This window comes from Biomphalaria glabrata, chromosome 7 (assembly GCF_947242115.1).
Source record: "Biomphalaria glabrata chromosome 7, xgBioGlab47.1, whole genome shotgun sequence".
NCBI lineage: Eukaryota > Metazoa > Mollusca > Gastropoda > Planorbidae > Biomphalaria > Biomphalaria glabrata.
Genome location: NC_074717.1, coordinates 10,913,298 through 10,936,394, shown reverse-complemented (window position 1 = coordinate 10,936,394; position 23,097 = coordinate 10,913,298). Strand labels below are relative to the sequence as shown.

The 23,097-nt window shown below is 32.0% G+C and overlaps 1 protein-coding gene across 1 annotated transcript in view; it reads left to right on the top strand.

Moving 5' to 3' along the window:
* Positions 1-23,097, top strand: part of LOC106056888 (neural-cadherin-like) — an 81,333-nt gene that overhangs the window by 33,625 nt on the left and 24,611 nt on the right. The window contains exons 2-17 of the mRNA XM_056035463.1: positions 768-1,854; positions 7,173-7,361; positions 8,964-9,085; positions 9,505-9,641; positions 10,533-10,686; positions 10,814-10,918; positions 13,985-14,093; positions 14,304-14,418; positions 15,803-16,050; positions 17,288-17,568; positions 17,759-17,926; positions 18,132-18,281; positions 18,759-18,911; positions 20,019-20,128; positions 21,012-21,300; positions 21,910-22,107. Of these exons, the coding sequence (XP_055891438.1) occupies positions 1,386-1,854; positions 7,173-7,361; positions 8,964-9,085; positions 9,505-9,641; positions 10,533-10,686; positions 10,814-10,918; positions 13,985-14,093; positions 14,304-14,418; positions 15,803-16,050; positions 17,288-17,568; positions 17,759-17,926; positions 18,132-18,281; positions 18,759-18,911; positions 20,019-20,128; positions 21,012-21,300; positions 21,910-22,107 (2,997 nt within the window). The 5' untranslated portion in view covers positions 768-1,385. The remainder of the gene's footprint in view (positions 1-767; positions 1,855-7,172; positions 7,362-8,963; positions 9,086-9,504; positions 9,642-10,532; positions 10,687-10,813; positions 10,919-13,984; positions 14,094-14,303; positions 14,419-15,802; positions 16,051-17,287; positions 17,569-17,758; positions 17,927-18,131; positions 18,282-18,758; positions 18,912-20,018; positions 20,129-21,011; positions 21,301-21,909; positions 22,108-23,097) is intronic.

Sequence of the window (23,097 nt, the reverse complement as noted above, 5' to 3'; positions counted from 1 at the left end):
AAATTTCGTTAAACATATGATCAAAACTAACCTATTACACCATTTAATTATATAATGAAGAATGTCGCGCGATCGAAATTACAAGGCTTTGTAGTAAGTGTAAAAAACAATAAAAAAAACAACAAACAAATCCAGGCAGAAAACATTTTTCTTTTTTTTTTCTTTATCTTAACTTTAAGCCTAAACCTATTTTATGTTAACTGAAAAAGTGTAATTTAACCTTTCTCATAAATATATTCTTACGCACCTGCAATAAATTTGATACATGCTAAGTTCTGTAAAGGTAAGTTTTATAATATTGATGTTACAAGTCTTAAATTTGTATTAGACCTGTATCGATAGCCTATTCGTCATTTATTTTAATTGAGTTTTAGACTCTATTAACTTTCTTTCGTTTAGATCTTTTAAAAGATCCAATGGCAGAAATAAAAAGTATTTTAAAAAGTAACAACAACACACGTCCTATTATCTAACTAATCCCAACCATTGTAGACTAGGCGAAGTCTAGCCAATGTTTTGTACCGCCACCCCCGTCGAGCGTAAAACAGTGTGTTTCATTCATACATCTTGCGCGAGCCCTCCCTCGTTTCCCCGTGCTAGACTGTACACACTAATAATTTCACTACACGCTTAAATTTTAACAATATATTTTTAAGATTTCTAGATCTAAGTAGTTTTAGTATTTATTTTCTTATTGTTAGATTTTGATTCGTTTTGCTATATAAAATTAATATTGTATAAAAACCAAAGCACTTATTTTATTTCAGACACCCGATGAACCAAATCTGCAGAGGGAGTTTTGGCTGTTCTGAATTCGAACGCACTGTGTCGACCTAGGCTAGGCCAACTACAACACACAGCGCTGAGCGGGGCCGCTGAGCTTAGAAGTAGGGGCAGTACGAATGTACAGGAAACTCGGGATGATGTCACTCAGGTAGATTTAGAGGGTCAAGTTTGAAACGGTAGTGAAAATGTGTATTGATATTTGAATATTCGAAGGATATGTTGTGTTCAGTGCTATTCTAAATCAAGTGGATTATTTTATTTGAATGTGTAGAGAAAGTGGTGCCGGGTGAGCTATCGATTTTCATTTTTAGACCAGCGCTGGAGTGTGTCTCTGAAGAACCCTGCAGCGGATCGAAGACATTCCCTCAGATTCAGGGTTACGGAAGTTGAATCTTCTATCAACTGGATTCGGCAAACTGCCGGGTTGTTGTGCATGACTGGTTTTATAAACCAATGCACTGTGTATTAGAACGACGTCGAATGTGTTACGTAAATGGAAAAGCCTAGCCCTTTAAGTGAAGCATTTGCATTTTAATGCAAAATAGCATCGCCTGCAACCCCAGTTTTATATTACCATTGTTTTCTTAGGATTACACAAAATGGCGCTCGCCTGGAATATTTATTCTTGTTTTCAGCTTATCGTTTGCTGTCATTTTATTGCCTTTTCAACAGCATCGTTCAAACACAACAAATTGCTATCAGATGACAATCATCTGGTACACAGGACTAAACATCGACGACAAACACTTCAAACACCAACATATCAAGGTTCCTTCAGCCAGCACGTCCCTGTTCCAGAAAATGTAGTGGATTCAGGTTTTGTGTTTTTTGATCTTAATTCAGTTCTGATCGATGGCAAAATGACATCGTCCTTTTCGTTCAAAGTAATAATAACTCCAGAAAGCGTCCCTCAAGTTGAAAATCTCTTCATTGTAGACAATAGTAGAAACATAAGATTTTCAAACACAACATCCAGTGCAGAGCGTGCAGCAAAGAAATATTTAGACTATGAACAGAATACCACACTGGTAATAATCTTAGAAGCCACACCAGAACTGGACCCTACTGGTATGTAAAACAAGAATAATTCAAATTTAGCCTTCTAATTTTTAAAAAAGTATATATTATATATTTATTACTATACACACTACACTGCGCTGGGACTACATGTGTAGGTTCAATAATCTATCAATCTATCTGACCAGGCTGAATAAAATCAGTGGAACACACAGTCTATTTATGTTTTTTTTTTAGTATATAGTATAGTTCGTCCATCATGGTTCGATGATGACCACTTTGTCATCGAGGGGGCTGAGAGCTTTTTTTTAGTAAGGAGGGTGTGGATGAGTTTTTTTCTTCTAATGGTTTTTCTAATGCTCTTAGATCTAAACATAGATATGTTAATAATAGACTGTACAATTAAATCTATACTTCAGCACCATCTAAGGTTCAAGCTATAACTGATGTTCCCGCTGTTAATAAAATATTTGCCAAAAATGGATTAATCTTAAACAATAAATATAGACCTACAACGCTTCAGACTCCAACTGTTAACTAACAGCTACTATCAGTATTATTTAAAAGCCATTGAAGCCAGGACCAGAAGAGGTCCTTTGACTTTAAATTACAAGCCTGATGATCAGTTGTTGGTCTGAAATTCATGAATACATACATCCACTGACTATACAAGCCAGATTGGACTTTACTTTTGAGAGATTTTCATTAGTAAGTAGTTAAATATATACACTTACATATTTTATATTGACCCTCCCGCATGCACCCTTTACAGTTGGTTTCCTCGTACATACACACACATTAGTTAATTAGGCCTATCTGTTTATAAATATTAAGCTTTAATTCATAAATCAGTAACAGAGTTTAAAACAATAAGGTATATGTATATAAAAGGATAAAAAAATAATACGAATATAGGTATCATGTTGTGCGGCTGAATATCATATTTTACTATTCGACAATGTCCGGCTCCGGCCGAATATCAAAAAGTACTATCTGGTGGACCCCTAGTTCTGACTAAGATAAAAGGGAATAGGGAAGAATGTTTGTTCCTTTCTCATTTTAAACAAAACTGTGGTGGTTATTGATCCAGTGAAAGTGAATGGTGTCTGACAAGTTAACAAGTTTATTTTAACCCTAACCCTACATAAGTACTTTTTTTTTTCAGAAATCATATAAATTAATTTTTAATTGTAAATTAGAGTTACATAGTTATTAGAAAATATTTCTGCACCTTTTAAGTGCAATTTTTATTTTTTTAAGCTTTTAGTTGCCAATTTTGAAGTTTAGTGTCCTTGGCATTGTTTAGTTAATCATGAAAAGCTCTAATACAAGTAAAGTACAATGTACAAACACAGAATACACTTTAACCAAAGGGAAAAGTTTCTTTCTTGAGGTCTTGAACAAAGGCTTGGTCCTTTACAAAAAAATAAATAAATACAATTAGATTCACTAACATCAGTTGGGCCAGTTTTACATTGAACCATACCACATCGTTTTTTTACTATCAGTTCATTGAATATATATATATATTTATATATATATATATCAGGGTTCGTAGCGCTCCTAAAATCCCCTAAAAAAGGAAAAGTCTCCTAAAAATTGCCTGAAGTCTCCTAAAATTTTGTCCCCTCTCCTAAAATATTTACCCAATATTTTTAAAAAATATAATTTTGCTTATTTCTTGCTAAACAATAAGGGGAAAAAAACAACAGCGTAACTATGGGCATTCTGATCGCATGACGTTACGGGCTGGCTGTGTGTTAATGAGCTGACCAGTAATGCATCTACACCGCCTTTCACCCACTTGTGAAGCGCGACCTCGTGATTGAAAATGGCATTTCACCCGGCAGCGAAGAAATGGTTGTTTCTTTCATTGTTACGACTGAACATGCGCTAGATCTAGTCTGTAGTGACTATTGTCTATAATTAGAGCAATTACCAGCCTAATGTGTAGGCTACACCCCTTCTGGCCCTCCCGCACCTAAAATCTTCTTTTATAACAGTAAGCGTGACATCATGTGGAAAGTCCGTTAAATCATCTAGCTAGAGTTTTAGAGCGCCCCTGAGTCCACTCTAACTCTAATGGGTACCTGATTTTAGTTAGGGAAAGTAAAGGCGGTTGGTCGTTGTGCTGGCCACATAACACCCGCTCGTTAACCGTTGGCCAAAGAAACAGATGTCCTTAACATCATCTGCCCCATAGATCGCAAGGTCTGAAAGGGAAACTTTACTTTTTTTTTTTACTAGAATCCAGTGAAGATAATTCGCACGCGGTCGTGAAAAGCCCGCACATTTTAGTGACTTAGATCTAGAGTCTAGATTTACGGTAGATTCAGTGAAGATAATTCGCACACAGCCGTGAAAAGTCCGCGAATTTTAGTGACTTTGATCTAGAGTCTAGATTTACGGTAGATTCAGTGAAGATAATTCGCACACAGCCGTGAAAAGTCCGCGAATTTTAGTGAAGATAATTCGCACGCGGTCGTGAAAAGCCCGCACATTTTAGTGACTTAGATCTAGAGTCTAGATTTACGGTAGATTCAGTGAAGATAATTCGCACACAGCCGTGAAAAGTCCGCGAATTTTAGTGACTTTGATCTAGAGTCTAGATTTACGGTAGATTCAGTGAAGATAATTCGCACACAGCCGTGAAAAGTCCGCGAATTTTAGTGACTTTGATCTAGAGTCTAGATTTACGGTAGATTCAGTGAAGATAATTCGCACACAGCCGTGAAAAGTCCGCGAATTTTAGTGACTTAGATCTAGAGTCTAGATTTACGGTAGATTCAGTGAAGATAATGAGGTAGTTTCGTATTCCCCCCGAGTCACGTGGTTGTGTGTACACAACGCGCACCGTGCTTAGTTTTAGTTAGTTTGTAGTGGGAATCTGAAGCGTTTTAAGTCAATATTTAGTGGTTTCAATTTACTCATTAGCGCTAAACTATAATTTGTTAATAACAGGAGAATCTAGAGATACATTTTTTTAATAGTTTCAACTAAAACAAATAGTTATACCTTTGATAGAAGGTACCGAAGCGTTGGCCTATAATCTGCCATACTGAGATCAAGATTTCTTGATCTACAATGAATGACTACACTTACAGTTCTTAGCATTCGGGTAACCAGTCCTAGAAAAAAAAAGTAACACTTTCATTCCCCCCCCCCCCTTTTTTTTCCTCTGCCCAAAAGTAAACAAGCTTGAACTTGAGTAGAACACTAAAAGTTGGACAGCAGACCAATGTGTATTGGTCAGATAGCTCTAGGGCTAGTATGTAGTCGATATGTCGACTAGTTGTTATAAAAGATAAAAAGACTGCCATGAGTTTTCCTTGTGCGTAATAGGCTTGAGTTGTTTAGCGAACAAATAACACATCTGATGGTCAAGGATAAATCTAGATCTACTCTTACAGTTACACAGGCCAAATGTGTCTTACCCCGCCCTTTCATTGTTAAATTTGGTTTCTAAGTAATAAAATGGATCTAGATCTATTTCGTCGACGCATTTTTGAAACTTTAATGTAACATTTTGTGAATTTCTTAAAAATGATAGAACTTTTAACAACATAATAATACATCATGTATCCAAAACAAAAAATAATTCTTAATGTAATCGATATGCATAATTTATTTCAAATTAGCGGAATATGAAATACATAACGTTAAAAATAGCTGAAGTTTATGAAAATAACAATGTTTCAACTAATATGCATATTATCCCATATATAGGCGTATAAATAAATAAATAAATAAATATATTTATATATGTGTGTATTTTGTGTAGTTTATACCAAGCTTTTTTTTTTTAATCTTACAAGAACGTTTGTAAAAACGTCTTCTTCTGTATGTGAATGTAGCTCTATCATAGGCAAAGTGTTGACGCTTGTCATGACTATAAAGGAAATATCATTGATAATTTAAACCTATCCTTAAACAGTTCTTGGCCCTTTATGAAAACATTCGTATAATTATTTGAACATTTAGGGAGTTCGTTGATGTACTCTGTATATTTTTAAATGTTTGTAAATGTAAAATTTCGTAAAAATAGAGGAGCAACAGCAACGGAAATATAGGAAGACAAGGCCATTCTTCTCTTTGTTGTCCAACAATCACGTGACTTTGGTTAAAGTAGGTCAGAAATAAGGAACTACCTCATTCGCACACAGCCGTGAAAAGTCCTCGAATTTTAGTGACTTAGATCAAGAGTCTAGATCTACAGTATTTCGCACACAGCTGTGAAAAGTCCGTAAAGGTTATTTTGGTCGTAAAAGCCAAGGAAACTACATAGTTGAAAAAAAAGAAATAGTGCTTGAAAAAAAAAAAATAGGTCTAATACCCCCCCCCCCCTTTTTCCATCCAAAAGGCATTATTTAGTAAGCAAACGTCAACTAAACATGCAAATAGGCCTGCATATGACAGGCTCTGTTTATGAGGAGGATTTAAGCACAGTTAGTAAAAGAATAAAACATTACCTCTAATGCACACCATGACTCTAGTATCTATATCTTATACTATAAGATACACATAGGAACTAAAAATGTACATTTTCATCACAGAGAATACACATTATGAAGGCATCTCAAAGAATGTTTCTTATTTAAAAAAGAATAGCAACCGTTTGTAATGTTTAAAAAAAAAAACTTTATAAAAAAAAATGGTTGTTTGAGGTTTTGGGATGACAGTCAAGTTGTTACTTGATTAAAAGGTAACTTTCATTACATTTTCTATGGACATACCACAACTGATGACATTGTTTCTGTTCTGGGTGGGATGTTGGCAAGATATATAGTTTCTAAATCAAGTAACATAATTGATTTGATAAATAAATGCATAGTTTTGATGTATCATGTTGTGCGGCTGAATATCATACAATGTATTACACAAATGGGCAGGACACACACACACACTATATATATATATAAAGCCTCCTAAAATTTTGTCATGGAAAAGTGCTACTAACCCTGATATATATATAACAATGCAATAATAACATTAATAAATCTCAGTATCCTGTAGTCAGTTGGATTCTTTTTGTATTTGTGGAGATAAAACATTTTAGTCCATAGTTAGACATTCCTGCATTATTATGCAACCATTATACATTTAATGTTTGCACTATTTTTGGATCTTGCTCAGTCCATATTACTATTAATTCTTGCAAAATAAGTCAATCAAAATACAGATTAGAGACATGTACTTTTGAAATATATGTTTATCCACATACGTTTTAGTGTGTTTTATTTATTTTGCTTTACGTGTGTATTTATTGTTTATGTTGAGGGGGGGGGGGAATGAGATTTGTGGTGTCTACATTGCATAAAATAATATTTTTTTGTTTCTTAATCTGTTTGATTAATTTCTTTTGTTTCCAGATATAAAATTAATCAAAGTGACCATCCCTTTGGCTGATGTAAATGATGAGTTACCAGTTTTGAAAAACAAACCATTTCCTTATTTAGCCGCTATACCCTTAGAGCCAGATGCAGGCCATATTGTGTATGTTCTGTTGGCTGAAGACCCAGATACCAACTCTCAACTAGATTATCTTTTGGATGAATCAGGTAAGATATATTTTTATTGTTCTAATTTAGTTTATGATTGCAGTTTAACTTAGTACAAAAGGGCTTTGATTGACACACAACTGACTACTCAACTATTATAGTACAAATAAAGTTACAGTGAAAACATAAAAAAAATGTATTTGATAAAAAAAACTTAACTTCTAAAAGATGCTCCAAATACATACAGTATATTTTATTTTTCTAAAAAAAAAATAATCATTGTGCTGAAAACGAAAATAAAATTTTCATGTAAAATTGAATTAGTTGGATTTATAAAAAATTTTTTTTTTTTAATGAATGGGATAAGATGGAGAAAAAATAATATATTATTATATGTTATTTACTTCTTTTGTGTTACACTTTTAAATTTACACTTTTAAAGTCTTTGAAATGAACATGTCATTCTAATCTAACATCAGAACTTATTTTCAATATACCTTCCTTACACAATATTCTGTTTCGAGCATCCTTTAAGAGGTTACATTATAAATATTTTATATATAATTTTAAACAATATCCAGTTCCATAGAAAGTTTTAAGTGTTGCATTTTCCAGTTTGATGCTGGTGTTACAGCAGCTAATGTCTTAATTCTAAGTAAAAAATTGGTTTGTTCACAACTTAACAATATTTTGATTAACTTAAGGCTAAGCATATATGGTACATTTTAGCAGAGATATTATTATCTGAAATCCGTTGTTGTTGGTTATAGCAAAGTAGAAGCTCATTAGAACTTTATTTTTAATGAAACATCCTTGAAATAGGCAGAGAGGAGAAACTATATATATGCTCATTTTATTAGTTTCTAAGCCTAATTTTTCTCCATAGTATGACCCTTTTTTTTTTAAACAGTTATATGGGATCTAATTGTTTATTTTTCTTATGGAATGAATAAAAGGATGTGTACTTCTTACAGACCTTTTGTGTTTTTTTTTTTTTTAGTGTATAGAAACTTAATTACACAGTTATCGCTCTGACAGCAAAATGTTTCAGAGGTTATTGTCTCATTAAGAAAAAATATTAGAGATGATAGGTATAAAACATCTCTATCCTTACAATTGTCTTTATTTGCTGGTGGAAGAAATCTTTAATTAGATTACATCTCAATTATTTACTTAAAAAAAACACAATCAGAAGCAATGCATCAGAATTCTTTCTTTTATCATATTTTATGGCAGTGTTTCCCAAACTGTGTTCTGCGGAACCCTAGTGTTCTGCGAGGCCTGAATAGGTGTTCCACGAACTACTGGAATAATTAACTAGTAGGCCATCATGTGAATTAATCTTTCAAAAAATATTCAAAGTGTTCCACTAAATTCTCAGAATATGCGAAGCGCTCCATTAAGGAAAAAGTTTGGGAAACATTACTGCAATCAAAAGTTTATTGTTGTGGATGCTGATAATCTTAATGTTGATGATATTTTAACATTTCGTAGTATTGTATCAGTATACAATTCACTGTCATTTCAATTGTTGAGGTGAAATATTAAAACCCTAACCCTGACTTATTAATTGTAATTAGGTCTAAAAAATATTAATTATTGTAATTAGGTCTGAAAAACTAATTTATATGCTTACTTATTATACAATACATTTGTCAATAGCATCAACTGAAGTTAGGAATCATTTTCATATTGTGATGGTCAATGATGGAAAATTTGAAGAAGGGCATATCAAAGTAACAAGACGGACCAAGTTTAACTTGGGGCAAGAATTTAACATTCCAGTAAGCCTATTTTCATTTATTTACATTTTTATTAAATTTAGTTGTTTTTTTCATACTTAGATACATGTTATTCTTTCTGAGTGGGATATTGTGGAGAATTTTTTTTTTTATATACAGATGTATAATTTTTAAATCTCTCTCTCTCTCTTTATTTATATTATATACCTCTGTCATAAAATTCAAAGCCTTGACTCACTAACTCACTTCCACTTAGTGGTATAAAAATTATTTTTACCCACTTTTTCCTATTCATGTCTTTGCAATAACTAAGCACTTTTCACATTAGATTGGACTCCTAAACTGTCTATAATGATCTACTTTCCAAATCAGTAACTGTTCTGATATATTTTACTAAATCAGTAACTATTCTGATATATTTTACTAAATCAGTAACTATTCTGATATATTTTACTTTAAAGATTGTCATAAGAGACAAGATGGTTATTACTCAGTCCATCAATGCAGTCATCAATGTCAAAGTTGGATCAAGGCCACCACAATTTTTCCAAGAAAAGTACATTGGATCAATATATGAGACACAGTCAATTAATAACCCGTAAGTTGTTTGCTTGCTAACATGCATACAGTTTAAATGATGCAATAGTTAACTAACAAAGAAGTCATGCCTGTACAAAAAGCTGATAATGCATCTTGTTTAGTAGAAAATGTTCATGAAAATAGACATTAAAGAAACAGTTACTTTCCTTTTAAAGTTTGGACTTAAGAATCAGATAAGCTGTTAAGAAGTATTTACAATTGAGTTTTAAAAAATGCAATGAAGGCTAATAATTCTGATAAATGTTTCTTAGTTCCAGTACATCATTACAATAATATTTTTAATTTGCTAAATCAACTTAAGAATAAAAAAAGGATTTTAATTTTACTGCTTTAATCAACTAAATGATCATGTACAATTCATCTTCAGCTTGCAGACAAATACCTTATTTTTTTAAAAATTACAGTAAAAAAGCATTTTCTAGGAAACATTTGCGTCAAGCCTTGTTCCTAAATAATAGCCTTCTAAACAGCTCCTCAGGATGGGCTTCTAGGCAGCTTTCCCCGAACATTTTGTATCTGATCTATTAGATGCAACATTTTACTTCTCAATTTACAAATTTGTCTTCTGTTTGGGAGTAGCCATGGGTGGTTATTTGACCTAATTTCACTAAATTTTGTTTGTAAAATGTTTTACATGTTCCTTCAGTTTCTGAAGATAATTATATCCTAGCTCAAAACTCCTATAGGGCGACTGGGGATGACAGCGGGCAGGGTTTGGACTCGGGACATTCAAGAACAACAGTCCAGAGAACATAGGGCATGAGCAGAGAGCCATGCATTCTTTTCCCACTTAAAATGGTGCTCTTTTTAAACTGTAAATGATTACAAATATGTAGAATATTAATAATAAAAAAGTTGCTAATAAAATCATGTTTTATTCTTTTAACAGTGTCTTTGAAGGAAACTCCAGCACCACTTATTTACATATACAAGTACATCAATTTCAACAAGGCTATCCAAAGACATTCTATATTTTAGATGAATCCAAGAAAGAATCCACTCAGTTCCGCATTGATGAAAATGGAAATATTTACAATAAAGATGTAGGATTTTAAATCTGTAGCTTTTTTTTTTTTTTTTTTTTACTTGATATGTTCATTAATGGTGTAAAGGTTTGTAATACTTTGTTTCAAATGTCACTTAATGATTTCAATTTTTTTGCTTTCACAGGCTCTAGATTTTGATGTACAAATAACCCAAAGGCCTCCAAAGTTTCGTCTGTTCATTCAAGTAAAAGAACAATTGGAAGATGGATTCTTAGAGAACTATGTACCAGTAAGTATTAATAAAATCTGGCTTCTAATTTTGCACACAATAATACTGATATGGGCTACATTTGATAGTAGTTCTACTTACAGTAATCATAATAACAAAGTTTGAAGGCATTTAGGCTCCCTCTTGGAAAGCATGCTAAATGAAGGAAGGAAGCAGAAGAAAATCAAAAAATCTTGAGGATCTCCTCATTCATTTTGTTTCTTTTAGGATTTCTCTCTTTAGCATTATGAGACTCTGTTTTCATTAATTTGATTTGCGGTACTGCTGCAGCTTTGTTCTTGAGTCTTGAAAAGAAATTGGATAAGTTAATAGCCAAACTAAATGGGCCAATGGTAAAATGCCCTATTGAATTGAGTTCATTGCACTTTTGGGGGGATTTGCATATTCACAGCTTGTTTCATCAATAGAGCATCTCTTGTTTACCATAGACTAGACATTTTCATTCCTAGCAATAGGGGTGGGGGAATAACCTTTTCTTGCTTCAACTCTATAACCTCAGTAATTTGTTGCACTTCTAACAGTGTTCTTGTTGTGTGGCACTGCTGAAAGTTATCAAGGAATAAAGTTTTGGTCTGATTTGAATTATTGCTGACCAGTCTTCTTCCAGCCAGCTTTTTGCTGTAGCTCTTTTGCAGACTTGCCAAGGAAAATATTGAACTTTTTTTTCTTCAGATGTTTAGCATTGCTATATAGTTATGTTGGGCTGTAGTGATAGTAGGGTCTGCTTAAGGGAAAATTAAAATGAGGCAATATGATATGAGAATTTTATAAGAGTGGGCACAGTGTCTACAGAGAGGTGGGTGTGTGGGATTTAATTGTGTGTCTTGTTCTTAGTTGGAAGATTGTAAATTGCTCTTTGCTGGGGAGGACATTGATACTGTCCTGTTTGTATGGCATGGTTATTTCTTAGTACATAGCTCTGCCTGTATTTCCTGGTGCCCATTGGTTGAGCCACTCCTCTTTGTGATAGTTGGCTAACATTGACCTGAGAGTGAGATAGTTAACTGGTCTGTCTGGTTGTTCCATAGATAACCCTGCCTTTTATAGTCACTTCATTTCCAATGATGCCTATGTGCCCAGGGATCAACTATAAAGTGATTATGATATATTATTTTGTCATAATTAACATGATTAGTGTTGCCATTTCTCATGAGCTAGATGAGATGGTGCTGGTCTATGCTTGAAGATTGGATTAAGAATCTGTAAAGACAACAATCAATGATAGTGTTTGCATTCCGTTATAGACCTTGTTTTCAAGTGTCTGCAATGCTATAATGATTGCCTCAATTTTGGCCTTAAAGTTTGAGTAGTAGTTGTCACAGGGTGCACTTATTTCAAAGTTTTTATTTTTGGGGAACAACATGAGGATACCAAGACCAGCATTTATGGTGGATTTGAAGGCTGGTCCATCATTGTGTATATGAATAGTTTTCAATTGTTTCTAGTGTACCTACTTGGAGCTCAAGTGAATTAGATTCCTTTGTCAGGCTATTGTTTATTAAATGAGTTTTAAATGTGGGTTGTTAAGATCAAGTTCAGGAGCAATGTTTGAAAATGTTTTAGGGCTAGTTCATCAGTAATTTGAATCAGGAGTTCTTTCTTTTTTTTTTTTTTTTTTTTTTTTTTTTTTTTTTTTTTTTGGATTTTCCTATTTCTCTGCATAAGTAGTTTATTAGGATGGTCATCATCGAAACTTCAGTATCTTTCAATAACCTCTAGTGCTGCTCTGATACGCCTTAACTTAAGGGTTTCACTATTGGAGTCTTATTTTACAGGCTGTTGTAGGAGTAGTTCTCAAACCTCCATTGATTAGATTAGATGTAAGGCTTTATTTTGAATTGTGTAATAATTATTGATAGGTGATACAATACAGATGTGACGATATATTTAGAGAGCCTAATGCCAACAATGTCTTCATTGATGTTACAATGAGATTATGTTGATCAGACAATGCATTTCTGATGTTCTAATTTTGTATAGTTCTCACCATTTAAAGAATTACTGAACACTCTAACAGTATCGCGATGCCGGAGATACAAATGTTAACTATAAATTTAAAAAAAACTGAGATCCTTCAATAATAAATACAAAGCTTCAATTCTGGAACTTTTTCTTCTTTTTCTTCTTTTTCTACAAAATCCATTTAATAATATACAAACTGTACAATACAATTTAATTAAACACACTTACTGTCATCGTTCAAGCTTGCAACTGAATATATCTGTCCTTTTTATACTTTTTGCAATCTGCCCCCTCCCACATTTTGGAAACAACCAATCTCTTTTTGCACATGCTGAATTTCTCAACTGGTTCTTTTATGGTCTGGAATTAACATGCTGCCATGACCTTGTGATGCAAATATTCAGCCAATGAAAACATTAATAATTTGTTATTAAATTCTAAATGACCTTGCACGCTTCTGTTTCGTAACACTCATCAACAACATATAACCATATGTAATACAATCTAGAAATAAACCTAATGCAGCAGCTGCTTTATGTTATGTGACAATAGGTTTTGTTGGCAGCTATTTGTATGGAAAGGTAGTTGACATATGTGTATAACTGTGTTAAGGTTTTCTTAATGTTTAGTCTTTATTATGCCTTAACTTTTAAATCTCCCATAAAATGTTTTAAAGACAGTCTTTGATCTAGTTTCACACCTAGGAATGTGGGATTTCTTCTTCTTAGGGCCTGGATTCAGGATGTTACAATTCCACAGGGCATGCCCAGGGCACAGTCCATTTTAACTTCATTACTGCAGATAATTTCATTTTGGAGAGGTGGTGGAGAACGGACCAGGGCTAACCTTGGTTTGTCCCATGGATATTCCAGTCACAGCTAGAGACTCTTTTACTTAAGCATAAGAACAACATACATTACCAAAAAATTCCTTAAAATGGGGGGGGGGGGATTTTATAAAAATCCTGAGGAAACTAAATGACATTAGTCTTTTCAAATTGTCACCTCCTTCCCTTTTTTTTTTTCACACACTTTTCCTCTTTAAATTAGCTTTTTTTTTTAAAAAAAGATTACACATTGATTTTGATACATTTGTTCTGTTAAGCTTGAGATAACTATCAAAGATGACAATGACAATGCTCCTAGATTCCAGCTGACTCAGTACCTGAATACTATACGTGAAGATGAACCAATAGGGAAATCTATTTTAACAGGTAAATTAGCAAGAAGAAATGAATCAATTTATAGTAAAGTTTATTTGAACTGTACATTTAAATGTTTTTCTTATATTTTGTGACAATAAGATTATTGAATATTGTTTCATTTTTCATGATTGAATAAAGGTATAATGTTTCTTGAGTTTATAAATTTGTACAACTGAATTGAATTACTAAGCGATAGTACTTTTTTTTTGGTACCTTTAGTTGTGGCTGAAGACAATGATTCAGGTGAAAATGGCAGAGTGACGTATGAACTTAACAGCACATATTTTGGAGTCAAAATGGAAGAAAAAAACAAAGGAGTCATTTATGTCAAAGAGTAAGTCAAGCTGTTTTCATTGTATTTTTGGGTATCATTTTAATCTCAAATGGAATGGTATATAGGAAAATTCAGTAACATACCCCATAAATCATGAGCTTTTATGAACTTGAACGTCACATTTTTAGCCCGAAAGGGGAAAAGACACTATAAATTTTGTGTGTATTGTCTGTCCGTCCGTATGTCCTGTTTAGATCTCGTAAACTAGAAAAGATAGTGAAAATCTGAATTCATAATATTTTAGAGCATTCAAAGTTCTGATGCAACAGCTATGTTTTTCTTTTCTGAAAGCGAAAAATCTAATTTTTAAATCACTTTTATGCAAGCAGTTTTTTCATAAAAATACACCACTTTTACAATATTCACTATTAATAGTAATAAACAAAGGCTCTTTAGTAGGGGAGAGTCCCATTATCTATATTTTTAACACATTTATGCAAATGGTTTTAGATTTTTTGTCAAAAAATTATTTTTTTTACATTTGTATTGCTAAGTTAAGTAAGTTCTGTCATACTAACCAATACTTTTACACACAAAAATTTTTTTACTTTTTTTATCTTTTGGTTGAGAGTTATCTTCTTACTTCAATAGCTTTGGTTTCCTTCCACACTGAATGCTGTGTTGATTTCTTTAAGCTTTGAAGATGGTATTTCTGTACACATTTTGCATTAATTCAACTTTTCTGTTTTTTTTTGTGTGGTTAGAGTGGCTTTTACAATATTCACTATTAATAGTAATAAACAAAGGCTCTTTAGTAGGGGAGAGTCCCATTATCTATATTTTTAACACATTTATGCAAATGGTTTTAGATTTTTTGTCAAAAAATTATTTTTTTTACATTTGTATTGCTAAGTTAAGTAAGTTCTGTCATACTAACCAATACTTTTACACACAAAAAATTTTTTACTTTTTTTATCTTTTGGTTGAGAGTTATCTTCTTACTTCAATAGCTTTGGTTTCCTTCCACACTGAATGCTGTGTTGATTTCTTTAAGCTTTGAAGATGGTATTTCTGTACACATTTTGCATTAATTCAACTTTTCTGTTTTTTTTTGTGTGGTTAGAGTGGCTTTTTATTTACTGGATGGGCAGGACATCCTGAAGGGATAATGTTCTAGTTATTATTGCATACTCTACTCCTTTTGGGTGGCCAATAGCTAACTATACTAACCATATGTCAGGTATTTGTTTTATATGGGTGGACCATATTAACATTTTGAATTAAAAGACATTCACATTGGAATTCTAATTCAGCTTAGCTAATCATGCCCCATACTCTCAGGTAATAAATAGGACATACTAATCCTGTCTTTTGTAGATTTTCTTTCAAGTGGGAAACTTTAGAGACTGTAAGTATAAGTGTAAAACCATTTTTTTTCTTTCAGAAAACTTGATTTTGATGCATACCCTGGACCCACATATCGCTTCATAGTATATGCTAAAGATCATGGTGTCCCCTCTCAGAGCAGCTCAGTGGATGTAACTGTAACAACATACAATGTGAATGATGAAAAGCCTAAAATCATTCAACCAGAGCAATTGGTTCTACGAGATGTGGTGCCAGATAACTTTATTCTAACCCGCCTGAGAGCTACTGATGCAGATGGAGACAATGTCAAATTTTATTTCACTCGTAAGTTTTCTTTGCAAATCTTAACTCAATTATATTTAGCCAAAATTTATAAATACTTCTTTGGTAAAAATCTGCACCTTTTTACATGACCTCCAGTGTTTGATAAGGATTGTTAGTTCAAAAAAAATTTAGATCTAGTTTAAAAATTTGTCATATTTAGACATGCCTAAGGTTATACACAGGGCTGGCTTTAGGCCACTGCAACCTATGTGGCTGCAGTGGGCCTCCCACACTTTCATAGGCCCTGTGCTAATTCTAGGAGTAAATTATTAAATTAAACCATTTTAATTAATTATCATTACAAAGGTTCCCGCGGACTCCTGATTTTTCCAAGAGTTCCTGGAAATCTACGGAAATTGCTTAAATAAATGAATAAGTCATGAAAATCTCCTGAAATTATTAAAATCTTCTGAAAACTCATACAAATCTCCTAAAAAAAAGACATAATTGTCATTTCAAGGTGACATTGAATATGGAAAACTCCAATCCTACTTGCGATAACAAAAAAGGCATTGCCCGCTTTCATTTAATAATAATGGGGCAATTTTAACCAAAACAGGAAGTTCGGATACTTAATTTACTTTAATATGCTTTAATAGTCAATGGCATTTAAATATAGATCTAAATCTTTCTCGATCTCTTACAAAAAAATCAAAAGCGATATTTTGCTAGTCGATAGTAAATCTAAAAAACAGATCTGAATGTTTATCAGCTTTTGTTGGAAAACTACTATCTACTGTAGATGGCTCGTAAAGTTAATTTGACAGTGATTTTGTAAAATAATAAAGTTGGAATAAAATGCAAAGCCAAAGAATTTATTTTCTAATACAAAATCTTAATTTTCACTTATTATCCTTATTTCCACCCAGACTGGGCCCCGCACAATCTGTTTAGCACAGGGCCCCGCAATCTAGTTTTACATTTGCCCCATTTTACAAAATCAGTTTATTTGTTCTGCCATTAAATAAAGGCGATATTTTGTGATTAATACAAATCTTGCAGGGTAAAATAAAAAAAACAACTTTTCTTCGAATGATCCAGGTCTTTAAAATTAGCTAGCTACACATTCTTATTCATATAATAAAAATGCTAAGAATGATAAAGATTAAAAATATTTAAAAACATTTTATTTTTTTTAAATTTCAATTGAAAAGAAGCTCAGAAATAAATGTGACTGCATTTTCTTTTATAAAAATGTATTTGAAAAATCCTTACTTTTTAAACATTTTTTTTACAGCTTTTGGTGAAAAATATGAAATTTTTACCATCAAGCCATCTTCAGGCATCATCCAGGTGTCAGCAGGTACAGTGCCTTCAAATGTCAACACATATACTCTCAACATTACAGCAGTGGATGATGGATCATGTTGTGGTGGTACACAGAAGCTAGAGAGTCATGCTTCCTTCCAGGTACAGATAGTGGAGGCTGTCAACCAGAAGCCCATCTTTGTTAACTGTTTAAACTATTCCAAAGCCAGCTTCAAGGAAGAGTCTCCACCAGGCACACCAATAATACGGGTAAGTTTTTTTTAATGTTTTTTTTTTTTTTTTACTTCTGCTGTCATTTTTCCTTTTCATCTTCTTTTTGGCAGCCTCATACAAGTCTCTTTTCCTTCTATCATCATTTCAACAGCTTCTATATATTAAATGATGTTAGCAATTTTTTTTTAAAGACTTATTTCATTCACAATTTATTTTCTTTGTATAGGTCAGTGCTGAAGACAAAGACAGAGGTTTGAATGGCAAAGTCACTTACACAATTGAGTCACCCTCTCCGACAATGGCTGATGCACCATTTAACATTGATTCTGTTACAGGTCAGATAACTGTTAAATCCAAAGTAAACCTTGAAGCCTTGGATAAAGACTACATACAGGTCAGTGCGGTAGTCCTTATGGAGAGAAAACTTATCCTTGATGATTTTTAATATTTGAAGCCATGCACTATAATATTGATAATTATCATTTATGGTTACACTATGTAAATACCCACAAGAAGATATTGTATGCATTAATTTGCAAGTTATTTAAGTTTGTGCTTAACTTGATTATGTCTTCTTAATGTCTTTTTTGTGTGAATAGGTGACTGTGAAAGGTTCTGACAATGCACAAAGTCCGCAAGAAGGCTGGTGCACCTTTCGTGTGACAGTGGAGGATATCAATGACAATCCTCCAGTGTTCAGCTCAGCATCTTACACAGAGAAGATCTCTTCCAATGCTCAAGTCAATAGAGTATGTCTGGAGCCATTTTATTTATGTAGATTGTAGATTTGACAAGATATTGCATTAAGTTAGCAATATATGCTTTCTAAAACATGTTTTGCTGAAAGTACTATTTTTAGCTGCTATTATTGCCAAACCAGATGCACTCCAAAATTATTTGCCAGAATTAATTAATTAAAAACTTAATTTAGTAAGATGATATTTGCTTGTAATTTTAAACGCCTTATTAGAGAAATCAATAGCCAAGATGAGTAGTCGAAGGGGTCCCACAAATTCAAAATGTTTATGACCTAAGTGTTTTTTCTAGTTGAAAAAGTGGGCAATCCCAATGAAAAAAAAAAGTTATATAAATAAAGTTTTTTTAAAAATATATCATATGACTTAGTCTTAATAATCCATCTTACTACTTGTGTGAAGGCTATTTTGCCAATGCTTTTAAAGGAAGAACATCAGTTTTGTGTATGAAAAATGCACTTTTGAATGCAGGTGATTTTGAGAGTTGGAGCCACAGACAGAGATGTAGGAAACAATGCCAAGATAGTGTACTCAATTGTGAAGGATAAGAACAATGCCAGTGATGTGTTTGGAATTTATCCAGAGAGTGGATTGATTTTCCTCAAGTCTCACTTGGTTGCAGGGGTAAGCTGAAACTAGAGAACTCATTTTGAAATAAATAGTTAGATAATTTTTTTTTTTGATAATTTACATTAATGCAATCACCACGAAAGATAATTACAGTCTAAAGCCAAAGTGCAGGGATAGCATGTGTAAAATTTGAACCCTTATGAATAAAAGTTTTCATATTCTACAGCATGCTGCATGTTGTGTAGCTTATACACATCTTTAACATATATATACCTCCTTAACATCTCTTAATGCTTATTGGTTCACAAGTGAGCTGAATATTATCATAACTTGGGTCATCTAACTAGTGAGATTAATAGAAGTTTAGGAAATACTACAAATCACTAAAACTAATTTCTTCAATGTGTTACAGTTAAACTTAATGACAACAAAACAGCCCTTTTTTAAAAAAACAACAACAAATGGAGGCTTTTAAAAGTTATGCCTTATTAGCCTATATGTACATATCAATATTGTAAAGTATATGAATATTTTTTTTAAAGGGAAATTAAGTGTGATGAATATTAAATGTGTTAGCTCAAATTGAAAGACAGTTCATTGCCTAATGACTCACAAGTCAGATAGAGAATGGAAATAAAAATGATATAGAAACTACTTAGAGATAAGAATTGTGTTTTGGATTTGTTGAGCATTGCCAAGGTTATCACTTGATTTTAATCTCAATCCTCTCAACTAACATTTTCAGCAAACTAGTCCATTCTTTCAGTTTATCTAGCAGCTCTTTTGTAGCTCTTTTTTGTCTCTGCTTTCACTACATTACTTCAAGGGATGACCTTGACCAAAGAGTTTTTTATTGTGTCCATTTTTACATTTGATAAAAATATTCTTCATTATGTTAGAAAATTTTAGTCAAACATGTTTTGAAATAATATTTTATATTGATTGTGCAAGAAAAGTTTTTAAACCTTGATCTGTTTCCCCATACACTTTGCCATCATTTTTTATTTAATGCTTACATATATCAAATATTTCTGAAACAGTTATTTATAATAATTGTAATTTAACAAATTTTTATAATGCTTTACAGTTATTCTGTAAGGAAAATATAAAAATGTATTTGAAGATAATATGATTAACAAGCTTTTGTTTTTGTTACAATAGAGAACTGAGTACAGGTTTGTGGTTCAGGCTCAAGACTCTGGTATTACTCCCCAGTCTGGAACTGCCACTGTCAAAATTGAAGTAGCTACAGAAACAAGTGAACCACCTAAGTAATTATCATTTCTTTTTTAAGGTTGATATTATGATAGACATTTGTTTCTTTTACCTTGTTGTAAACTTACTTTGTTCCTGTATTTTTTAGTTTTAATTTTTAACATTTTTATACTTGAATAAGTTTTATAATTAACTTAAGGGGAGGTATCCCTAGAGAAAATTGAGTTTTAGGTCTAGGATATCGATTTTTAACTAATAACATAATTAAGTAGATCAATCATTTTTCTTTACATTACAATCAATTTTATTGCTTAAATCTGTGTCTAAAACATGTTTTTTAAATGTTTTTGTAAGGTCTATGAGACAAAATCTTAATAAAATTTATACTTTAAACTAATTTTTCTCAAAATGTTAGTTTTTGCACATGTCATTGTGCTTTACTAGGAATTTCTCCTAAACTACTTGATAGATTTTGATGAAATTTGAAACGCTTCTTAAGGACATCATTAACTTTACTCGTACAATGATTTTTTTTCAATATTTTATTTACTTTTTTTTTTAAAGAATTTTTAATTAATATTTATCCTGTTTTTTTAGGTCTAAAAAATACTAAAAATTCAAAAATTTGTAAAAAATTTAACATACTTAAATCTTTAATTCTGGCGTTGTATCAATTTAGAGGATCCTTTTTTCTTATCTTTTAATTCAATTTCATGTATTTCTGATCAATAGTTTTTACAAAATTCAGACTTTTAATTTGTATACAATAAACAATATGGCCGCCGTTACCATGGCAACCATCATTCAAAAAACTTTTTTTTAGCATTATTTATTTTAGAATATCATTATATGTTACCATAACAAATTTCAAAGGCCTAGCTTCAGAAATAACAAAAATAAGATTTTCAGGGATACCTCCCCTTAATCCTTTGCTTCTAGGTTTGATCCTGACCCAATAAGTCCAAGCTATGCTTACAGAATAGCAGAGACAGTGACCCCTAATACACAAGATGCTGTGATAACTACATTGAGTTGCAAATCTAATATGGCCAACCCTAGAGTCCAGTTTTTCCTGGTGGACCCCAGGGGTACGCTACAGTCTCAACAGGCTGGCTCTTTTGCCATAACTGAGTTTCAGCAAGGGGGGCACTTTATGGTTAATGTATCAGTGGCTCAGCAGTTGGATTATGAGAAGGTCAAACAGTACAGTGTCATCTTACGTTGTCAGGTAAAGAAACGCCTTTTAATTACGTTCAAGCTAGTTGTAGATTTAAAGTATTATAAAAACTGAACAGATTTTGGTCCACAATCAAACTATTTTAAGAGATAATCACACTTTTAATATTAATATACAGATTCATTACTTTTGAATATTTAAAATGTGTAAACTAGCAAAATCCTAAATTTGCCCACTGAAATGTATTCTAGCATTACATCACTTTTTTTGCCTAGTAATATGACTGTTTCACACTTTTTTTTCACTACTCCATATCCTTACCTGGTCTGTTGTCCAAACTTTCAAAAAAAATTAATTATATTTATTTATATTTGATTTACATTCCATATTTTAAATATCTCCTTTACTTAGAATTAATTTTCTATTAATGTAATTAAGTCAAATAATTTGTTTATTAAATGGATAATAAAAATATAGATAGTTGTAGATTTAAAAAAAAAGAAAATGCACTTTATGAAACAATAAACTAGCACCTTTTTAAACCTTTTATTATAGAAAAATTACGAACTTCTACAATTTAAATTTTTTAGCAGTTAATTATAGTTATTGAAACAATTTTTTGTGGTTATTTCAAGTTAAATAATGACTATATTCTCTCAGAACTTTGGAGGCCTGACCATGTATGACCAGATAACCTTAACTATTGATGTGGAAGACCGCAACAACAAAGTGCCTTACTTTGCTGGAATGGATGCCAATGGACGATATGCAGGCACTGTTCCAGAAAACACTAATTCAGGGGCAACTGTGATAGAGGTTCAGGGTTATGATGATGATGTGTCTGAGGCATATAATAGAGTGAGGAAATTTTTATTATTATTTTTTAAATTTTAGTTCAAGGTGGCTTAATCACTCTTAAATATCATACCAAGTTTTGCAGATTCAAGATCAAATTTTTATGTATCATTGTAATTATATAGCTAGAATTATCAATCTATTATTGATAGATCGAACACAGGCTGATTCTTGTCACTTTTTTTCTTGTTTCTGGTCTTACAATGACAATATTATTTTTACTTTTAAACTAAGCTGGTTAAGAATTACATTTTATCCAAAAAGACAACAATTAGTGGTAAATAATGTATTTCCTTTTACTTGAAAACTTTTTGTTGTGTTAGTTTTACATACAAAAAATCTTTCTATGGTTCTTCCCTTTACTCCGTCTGTCTGAACTTATAAACATTCTAAACCTGTTATCATGCTCATATTTATATGTAAAGGTCTATACTCATTGAACATTTAGTGACATTTCCTATTACTAGCCTTTTTAGTTGACTAAAAATTAATGTGTATTAATCTAAGAGGTCTTGAAAAAATGGTAAAATATTTATTATTAAATCAAGGGAGTAAATTATTTTATGTATGAAAGTTCTAAAAATTATTTGTTTTCATAACACTAAATATAATGAAACAAATGGTATATACAAATTTTTACACATTACCTTTAATAGTTTCTAAGCATATGTCCAGAATCATTTTTTTTTTGTAAAATAAAAAGATATGACACATGTTACATGCTAGGTGTTCTTATTCTACCACACAATGTTAATTAGAAAAAGTAAATGTCCATTCTGAAAAGGTTATAGTATATTAGTAGTCCTATGGTTCCAGTCTTTACACAAAGCAGACATGGTCATGACAAATGACTGTAGGTCTCTCTTGCATGCTCAAGATAATTAAAGATTGTTCTTGGGATATAGTTTTAGTATGTTTTCAATTGTCAATATATTTAAAATACACTTGCTTTCATTTTTTTTTTATGTATTTCTCTTTTGTTTTTGCTTTGCT